Source organism: Arachis stenosperma, chromosome 6, assembly GCF_014773155.1.
Source record: "Arachis stenosperma cultivar V10309 chromosome 6, arast.V10309.gnm1.PFL2, whole genome shotgun sequence".
NCBI lineage: Eukaryota > Viridiplantae > Streptophyta > Magnoliopsida > Fabales > Fabaceae > Arachis > Arachis stenosperma.
This window is the reverse complement of record NC_080382.1, coordinates 14,421,917-14,431,713: the sequence shown is the minus strand read 5'-3', so window position 1 is coordinate 14,431,713 and position 9,797 is coordinate 14,421,917. Positions and strand designations below refer to the sequence as shown.

At 32.2% G+C, this 9,797-nt stretch overlaps 1 protein-coding gene across 1 annotated transcript; it reads left to right on the top strand.

Moving 5' to 3' along the window:
* The first annotated feature begins 4,592 nt into the window (after nt 1-4,592).
* LOC130932607 (pentatricopeptide repeat-containing protein At2g41720) lies at nt 4,593-9,493 on the top strand. The gene is made up of 10 exons (XM_057861961.1): nt 4,593-4,997; nt 5,096-5,268; nt 5,473-5,578; nt 6,130-7,239; nt 7,343-7,448; nt 7,530-7,734; nt 8,287-8,419; nt 8,538-8,642; nt 9,017-9,137; nt 9,247-9,493. Exons 1-10 carry the CDS (start codon nt 4,623-4,625, stop codon nt 9,333-9,335), a joined length of 2,523 nt encoding a protein of 840 aa, XP_057717944.1. The 5' UTR covers nt 4,593-4,622; the 3' UTR covers nt 9,336-9,493.
* The last annotated feature ends 304 nt before the right edge of the window (nt 9,494-9,797 follow it).

The following is a 9,797-nucleotide window of genomic DNA, read 5'->3' as shown; positions in this document are numbered from 1 at the left end:
CGAATAGAATATTTAGTTTAATTATGTGCTTCAAGCTCTAAATATTAACTTGATCACTATATGAATAATAATATTCCTAAAACATTGTTCTAGCTAGAATGTAATTACCCATGCCAAGGATGCTAATTAATATGTCACAAAAGAACTTCAAAAAGAAACATTTCAACCACAAGATCAAATCCACTCTAAATATGGTATCTGCCAAAAAAGCTACTACCCAAAGAGTGAATTAAAAATCTTCATTGCTTGATTGTATATCATTAAGATATTGACACCGAAATTATAGGTTGAACGTAGAAATGGCATAGACTTAACATTATTGAAAGTAGTTACTAGCCCTATGATCAAGCCATTAGAGATTTTAGTAGGGGTATTCAAGTTTTGATGAGGTTTAAAACTCTATTCGAATTCAAGATATATTTTATTGGATTTTTTTTTTTTTAATTTTTGGATTGAATTTGGGTTATGCTTATTGTTTTTTATAATTAAAAGTATATTTTAGAATGAAATTAATAATGTCATGTTATAGACTTATAGTTTTATGATTTAATTAATATTTTTTATATTAACGATATTATTTTTGTTTTAAAATAATTTATTTTAATATAAATATAATAATATATTTGTTAAATTTAATTTTTAAAAATACAATTTTGTTATTTTAGTATATAAAATTTACAAATTTATATATATTAATTTTACATCGAATCAACTTCTTCGATTTATCTCTGTTTATTTTAGATTATTTTTTGGTCGAATCAAAATAGGCCTAATAATTTTTTAGGACCGGTCTAAATCTAATTAAACTTGATCCAGTCTGTCCGGTCCATAAACACCTTTAATTTTTAAGTTTAATTTTAGTTTTAAAGGTGTACTATAGTATAATATTTTATAGTTAATATCAATTTAATAAGAACATAATATTATGTTATGTGTAGTGCACAAAAATATTTTCCTAACCCAATGCTCACATTTCAACTTCATTTCTTATGCTCTATTGAATGCATAAACAAGATTTTTTTTTTTCACTTCAACAACTATTTCGGATGGATTTAGGAAAGGAGTTAATTAAATGATATTCATAATTTGATATATGAATGTAGGATAGAAATTAGACAAGGACATTGAATGAAGAGGGGGTCCCAATATGGATGCAGTACATGGGACTTGGTGTCACAAAAACTGTAGTAAGATTAGATCCAATAGAAGCTTCCACGTAACAAAGCACACACAACCACATGGTCATAAGGTGAAGAATCATGAACAATAATTTTTAATTTTCATGTACAAAAGTACTACCAATGTCTAAATCTAATGTATGTAGTGTATGTGTGGTGGCTCAAACACCAGCCCCTGGCTCTGGGGGTCCTGCTACTTGTGTCGGCACCTTTGGAAAGCTAAGCTTGTTTTTTACTTACCCCCTTCCGAATCACATGAACTAATTTATATTATGATAATGGGGTTATGGATACATCAAAGGGTGTGTTTAGTAATCACTTTTGAAGGAAAAAAGCACGTTAGAGCTTCTTGAAAGCTTCACTTTTTTGTTTGGCTAATTTTCTTCTTTACAAACGCAGAAGTGCTTTTATTCCTAAACCAAGGTTTACAAGAAGCAATAATTTTTAGCTTCTCCGTTGCACTAACGTGCTTTTAGCTAATACCTTCAATATTTATTTTTCTTTTACCAACTTTATCCTTTATACATATTATTGCATTATTTATAGAATTCTTATTATTCCTCTCTATATGAACTCTTTTTTATTATTTTTTATCAATTTTTTATTTGACATTATATATTTTTATAGTTATATTTTTTGTGTATTATATTTATTATTATCTTTTTATAATAGAATTTATTGATTCCATTAGATAATAATAATAATAGTTAAAAATTATAATGTACTAAAAAAGAGTACTAAGAGTATTAAAAATATACTATATAAAAAATATATAAGAAAAAAATATAAAAAAATTAAACATGTATAAAAAAATAATATTATAATTTAATGTCATGTCCTTTTAAGTAATTATTTATCTAAAAGTGATTTTAACTAATATTATCCAAACAAAATTTATTTTATCAAAATCAATTTTGGTAAAGAGTTGCCAAACATAAATCATGTTGACACAAACTTACTTCTATCCAAAATCAATTCTATAAAATCACTTTTATTCAAACTCCAGTTTGATCAACCACAATCCAAACACACACAAAGTAATTCACTGTCAGAGTATGTCTTTAGTTGTTTATTTTATAAGAAAGATGACTTTCACTCACAGTATAAAATTATAGAAAAAAGTTACATATAAACTCTTAAAAAATTATATTTTGAATAAATTAATTTTTAAAAAAGGATGTTATTTTTAAATTAATTTTTATATTAAAATTTAAGATTCAAAATTTTAATTTAAATTAATTTGTCTATATTTATTATTTAAATAATTTTATTGATATTATTTTAAAAAATTAATTTATCTAAAATATATTTTTTGAGGAATTCATTTGTTATTTTTCTCAAAATTATAAATTCACCAGCCAGATAAGGAATCGGTAAATTCAATTTCAATTGCAAGGATGTGGTGTCATAAGTCATAACTCATAACTCATCATCTAGTCTTTCAATCAAAGGGCCATCAAGGATTCAAATTCCACCATAAAACACATAAAATTTCTTATATTTAGGACTATCTTTAATATTAAGTAAGAGTGTTGTAATTTCTATTAATTATATATGATAAAACTATGAAAGAATAAAAAAAGAAAAGAATGTAAATTTTTATTAATTGTTGATTGATTAAATTGTATTGTATTGAATCATAAAAATAAAACTAAATATATATATAGAGCATTGATTTAAGAAAGATAAAAACAAATAAAGATAAGATAATGATTAAAGATAAGATAAAGAAAAGATAAAATAAAATAATAAATACTAGAATTATAATTGAATTTATGTATTCTGTTGGATTGAAATTGTGGATGATGAGACTTTTTTTATTATTGTCATGGACTAAGGTAAAAGAATAATTTAACAATATAAATTTTATTTTTTTATGTATTATATTCTTAGTCAATATTTTAAATTTAAGATTCAAAATTATTTATTTATTTTTAATAATAAATTAATTTTTAAAAAGTCCTGTACTTTTATTTTTCCATGCGGATTAACATTTATGACCGTGACTACTACTTTAATTAACTTCAAATGACTCGCAACAAAAGAATTAATGTGATGATATTATTGGTAAACAAAAAATAAATAATTGGTAAAAGCCATAATATTGCTTAAATTAATGCCGCCCATGTTAATAGGACATATTGACAAATCAAAAGTCAATAATTTTATGCAAAATCCATGAAAGAATGAAACAGAGTATTGAGATGCAATAAAGTGAAACATAAACAAAGGAATACCGGGAGGGGAGTGATTGAAAATTTTGTGCCCATGTGCCCTTGTTGCTGCTTCAAAATTATTGATAACCTTCACCAACAAGTTTCTTCCATAGTTTCTATTTATTTGGGTTATTTTATTTTAACAGGTTTGACAGCTACAAGCCTTGACAATGTGTACCTTCCTTTACCCTCTTACATAAATTTCGTGGAGTACACTTTCCATTAAATTTGTAATGTGCAAAGCACTTGTTCTTATAAAAACTATTCCCAATTTGATCATCTGTGTGAATGTACCATTTATGAAGTCACCAAATCAAATTGTGGCATGAAAGGTGTAATTGCGGAGAGCTAGATATTCAGAGGGATTTATTTAATTAATGGATTTAAGAAGAGAAAAAAAATGTCCTTTTTTAGGTGAACAAAAATATTAAATTAATAAATGCCAAAAACGTTTTCAATAAAAATATTATTTTAATAATGTGTTAATAAGTTTGTTCGGCTTCAGACCCATCATTTTTTTTGGACGGTCTTCAGACCCATCATTTGATGCTCCTTTTTTTTTAAAGCTATTGGCATATTTGGATAAAATTTCTAAAGTGAATATTGCATTTTGAAAGGTAAAATAAAGCAATTTCACTAGTGAATCAATAAAATAAAAACCGAGGCTCATTTTTTTTTGTATTAATCTAACAATAAAATTTCTCATTTTACTCTCTAACTGAATATCATCATTTTAAAGAGTCTGAATTTGGAGATATTTAGACTATAATTATAATAAGTGGATAAAAAAATGGCATTATCATTTTTTGTTGTTAGTATATATTGACACATAAAATAGTATTGATCTCAATTTTATTTAAAAAATAAAAAGCTTCAAAATGATCAATCATATGGGGTCTTAATCTTTTTTTTTGTCGTGACAATCATATCGGGTCTTAATTATTAGAATTTAGAAATCTTTCTCCCTTTTTTTTCGTCATATTAGCTCTTCCTAGATGGAAGGTGTTCCTTTTCGTAGGACAAGCATGAGGCCAATAACACAGGCCCAATATATAGCCCAATTACACGGTTCAATGTTTCAGAACCATAACATAGTTGGGCCTGAGCCCAGTTCCCGCCCAAAAAAAAAACAGAAGAAGAAATATTATTCATTTATTATTTATAGCTACAAATACAAATTTACAAATATCTCATTTTATCCGCTTTTCAGCTCAGTCATCTTCCGCCGATGGCCGCTACCACCACCGTACCTCACTGTCTCTACCAACTTGGGGGCACCGCCGCCGCTGAGTCAACTCGCATGCAAACCGCCATCTTTTGCAAGAAAAAATCCAGCAAGACGGCATTCGAGGAGACAAAGCAGGGCTTCGTGGACTACGACCGCGGCCAGCACGACGTCTCCGACAGGCTCTCCGGCCTCCGGAAGGACGACATCCCCGGCCGCTACCGCGTCCGAGTCGCCGGAGACCGATTCCAGAGAGACTGGACCGTCTCGGAGGTCGTCGACCAGGTCCTCGCTCTCACTCCTCGCGATGACATCGACGGACTACTGAACCGCTGGGTTGGGCGCTTCGCACGCAAGAATTTCCCTTACCTCATTAGAGTATTATTCTTTTCTCGCTTCATTGAATCGTTTCCAATTGTGCCGTGCATAACTGTTTCTTATCGATTTTTTTGTGTTGTTCTTTTTTCTTTTTGTAGGAGTTGACGCAGAGAGGGTCGATTGAACACTGCATCGCAGTGTTCCGGTGGATGAAGAACCAGAAGAACTACTGTGCGCGTAATGATATATACAACATGATGATTAGGTTGCATGCTAGGCATAACCGAACTGACCAGGCGCGTGGATTGTTCTTTGAGATGCAAGAATGGAGGTATGGTACTCTATGCAATGGAGTTAAATCGGCGGAATTCAATGTTTATTAGATGTTATTCGATTTGGTTTGAATGCAAATAGAAATTGTTCTTGGACTAAGTGTTTGTGTTTACTTGCTAGTAACTTTAATTTTGCGAAGGTTGTTGATAATCCTTGTTTTGTTTGGTTTTATACTTGATTGTTAATTTATTTACTTGTTTAGGTGTAAACCTGATGCTGAGACTTATAATGCTCTTATCAATGCGCATGGTCGAGCTGGACAGTGGCGTTGGGCGATGAATATCATGGATGACATGCTGCGAGCTGCTGTGTGTACTCTGTATTTTTCTTCCCTCAATCTTTAGTGAGTCTGACTTGATGTGAACAACCTTCTTTTTGTATTTATTTTTTTTGTATAATATTGTATCTTTTATTTCTTGATGAGCACTCCCGAAGTAGAACCATAAGGTATAGTTTTCCATGCGATCTCGGTTGCGGCATTGATTTGAGATTCCATTACATGTAGACATAGTTTGTATTTATTTAATTTGATGATGGGAAACCTCTTTCTCTCTCCCTTTGCCAGTTGGTTAGTGTGAACCAATGAAGCATATAGGTTTCATTCTGGTCAGTGTTTATTTGCTCTATGTATCATCCACTTTACCTTACACTCGTTGGCGATGGGGTCTTGAAGCAGGTTAGAAATGAGTAATCAATCCTGATGATGGGATATTTGTGATCTTACCAACCATGCATTAGTTTCTTTTTAAAGATACTCTGCTGTTGTGACTTAAAATTTAATTTAAAAATAAGCACTTTGATGGTTTGTATCTTAACTTAAATTTTAGTTTGTAACAGACAGACACTTCTATTATTGCAGATTCCGCCAAGCCGGTCAACCTATAACAACTTGATAAACGCCTGTGGCTCTAGTGGAAATTGGAAAGAAGCACTTAATGTTTGCAAGAAAATGACAGACAATGGAGTTGGGCCTGATCTTGTTACACACAATATTGTGTTATCTGCATTTAAAAGTGGGGCTCAGTATTCAAAAGCTCTGTCTTATTTTGAACTAATGAAGGGAACTCACATTCGTCCTGACACAACTACCCTTAACATTATTATCCATTGTCTTGTGAAGCTTCAACAATATGACAAAGCCATCGATATTTTCAATTCCATGAGGAGAAATAAGTCTGATTGTCGTCCTGATGTTGTAACTTTTACCAGCATCATACACTTGTATTCTACATGTGGGCAAGTTGAAAATTGCGTGGCTGCATTTAATATGATGCTTGCAGAAGGGCTGAAACCCAACACAATCTCATATAATTCATTAATTGGTGCATATGCTGCTCGCGGGATGGACAAGGAGGCACTTGCGGTTTTCAATGAGATCAAACAAAATGGTTTCCGGCCAGATATTGTGTCCTATACATCTTTGCTTAATGCTTATGGAAGATCACAGAAGCCTCAAAAAGCAAGGGAAATATTTGCAATGATAAAGAAAAACAGATTGAAGCCTAACATTGTTACTTACAATGCACTAATTGATGCCTATGGATCTAATGGTTTGTTGGCGGAGGCAATTGAAATATTGCGTGAGATGGAACAAGATGGAATTTATCCAAATGTTGTCTCAATATGCACTCTCTTGGCTGCCTGTGGGCGGTGCAGTCAGAAGGTGAAGATTGATACAATCCTATCAGCAGCTGAGATGCGAGGCATTAAATTGAATACGGTTGCCTATAATTCAGCTATAGGAGCCTATATGAATGTGGGGAAATATGACAAAGCTGTAGGCTTGTATAAATCTATGAGGAAGAAAAATATAAAACCTGATTCTGTTACTTACACTGTGTTGATAAGTGGTTGTTGTAATATGTCAAAATATAGTGAAGCCCTATTTTTCATGGAAGAAATGATGCATCTTAGACTTCCTTTGTCCAAAGAGGTCTACTCTTCTGCCATATGTGCTTACAGCAAACTGGTAGGGCTTTTGTTAGGACTTAGAATGCCTCTCAACCGAATATCAATAAAATTTGAGACTTGTGTATCTTCTCTTTAATATCTTGTATATGGTAATTTTTTAGGGACAAGTCATAGAAGCAGAATCCACATTCAACTTGATGAAATCATCTGGTTGCTATCCTGATGTAGTTGCATACACTGCAATGCTTGATGCATACAATGCAGGAGGTAAAATAAATTTTAACCACTGAATGTTAGGACTGTATTAAGAAATATATGTCTTAATTTTCAACACTATTTTAATTTCAGAGAATTGGGAAAAAGCATATGCACTCTTTGAAGAAATGGAAGTAAACGGCATCAAGCTAGATACGATTGCATGTGCTGCCCTGATGAGAGCTTTTAATAAAGGTGGTCAACCAGGAAGGGTCCTCAGTCTTGCGGAAAGTATGAGAGAAAAAGATATTCCTTTCAGTGATACCATTTATTTTGAAATGGTATCTGCCTGTAGCTTGTAAGTTCAAATTTAAATTTGTCTTTATATCTCCAGTCTCCTCAAATTCCTTTTACTTTTCTAGTTTTCTTACTGTGTACTTTCTTGAAGCTTCCTAAAAGGTTCCTCTCTTACTGTAGTGCATCCTGTCTAATGTCTTCACCCTTTTAAGTTTTAACACACCTTTATGAACTTCATATTCTGAATTAATTGCACACCTCATCCAACATACTCACATTTTGGCATTTTTATTTAGCATATATTATTACCAGACCCATAACATTATGTTAAAATTTTGATATCACCGGTGGAACTTGAACTAGAAAAGTGTGTTCTTATTATCAAATTCTTAGTTTCCACATTGTACAACACTTTGGTGCATTTGATATTATTTTTTCCTACTAAAGCACATAATATTTTATGAAAGACTGGATAGAAAACAAGAGGATGTTAGATGGATATTACTTAAACTTCTTTAATTGATAACCGTTATTATAGTGTGGTAATATTTTTATACAGTTATGGTATTCTATTATCATATCACTGTCAAATTAAGTGTATTTTGCAATAAAGATTGCATGATTGGAGGACAGCAGTTGATATCATGAAGTACATAGAGCCCTCACTTCCTGTAATTTCGTCTGGATGCTTGAACCTTTTCCTCAAATTTTTAGGAAAAAGTGGAAAGATTGAAACTATGTTGAAGGTATCTCTAATATTCTCCCAGATAATTGTTATAACCACCTTAAATATGATCTCCCACTAGATTGGTATCTCTTTCTCACTACCTTCCTCTCATATTGGCTTATTTTTCCTGCATGCAGTTAGTCTACAAGATGTTGGCATCGGGTGCTGATATTAACCTCAACACTTATTCTGTTATATTGAAAACCCTCTTATCCTCTGGAAACTGGAGGAAATATTTAGAGGTGAGCTCTGTCAATGTTTGTGGCTTTGTGTGGTGTGCATTAATAACAATGATAGAAACAGGTTCTACGTGCACATTCTTTAGTTGGTTTCCGATAGGAGAGTGATTTTCTACATTTTTTCAACTAGGCAACAACAGATTCTTAGTTTTGTTGCATGCATAGAGTTTAGTGCCTACAAAATAAACTTCTCAAAATAAGAATCATGAAATCACTATAAATAAGATCTCCCATTGTCAAAGTGGTAAGTGCCTTCAATGAGACTTATACTAGTCCTTTGGAGACTTCCCATTGTTCAGTATCGTGAAGTATGATTTTTCTGAACATTTTATGTTGTAATACTTCACATCTGGAAAATTAAGCGAATTCTGATGCAGGTACTACAATGGATGGAGGATTCAGGAATTCAACCATCAAACGAAATGTACCATGATATATCCTCCTATTCACAAAGATGTGTTGGGGCTGAGAATGCTGCAGTGGTAAAAGAGAGACTCGGTATGGAGATTTACACTATTTCCTAATATTCATGTGCATGGTATTTGGGTATTGTCCTGGTATTTAGAGAGTAAGGCCTAACATTTACATTGATCATGAACTTGTACAGAATCCGTGAAGGGAAAATCCAGGGAACGATTTTCTCCAAGTCAATCACGTGAGTCCACTGCACTCAGCTCACCCTTGTTTTCGAATTAGTTATTACTTAGTTAGCATGCTGTCCCAAATCTAATTTCCCCTATAGACACAAGTCCACAAGATAATTGGATGAGTGATAAAAAAGTTACAGTTCACTTCTATTGTGAGTTTGCATAAAAGGAAAAGAAAAAGGAGAAGGGAAAAAGGGGGGGGGGGGGGGGGGGCGCTTGTTTCTAAGGAGTAATGCGTTTGAGATTTTGTGGAGAAATCATTATTTACGCAACACAGATGCAAATTCTTACAGTCTCAACTGTATGTATGTATTTTTTTGGGGGTACTGAGATACCAACCAATGTAGTATAATCAAGGGATAAATGTGATATTAACTAACCTCATAATTTACTGTAAATTTAAAGGCTTTCTAGTGTAACAAATTGAGCAATAACTCAATTCTGATCTGGTTTCAAATCTCCCTCCCTAGTATCAAATGGTAACTCTTTCAAGACTCAACAAATTGGCACT

Coding starts and splice junctions, on each gene's coding strand:
- LOC130932607 (XM_057861961.1), top strand. CDS start 4,623: ATGGCCGCTACCACCACCGTACCTCACTGTCTCTACCAACTTGGGGGC. Junction 8,420..8,537: donor AGATTGAAACTATGTTGAAG/GTATCTCTAATA, acceptor TCCTGCATGCAG/TTAGTCTACAAGATGTTGGC. Junction 9,138..9,246: donor AGTGGTAAAAGAGAGACTCG/GTATGGAGATTT, acceptor GAACTTGTACAG/AATCCGTGAAGGGAAAATCC.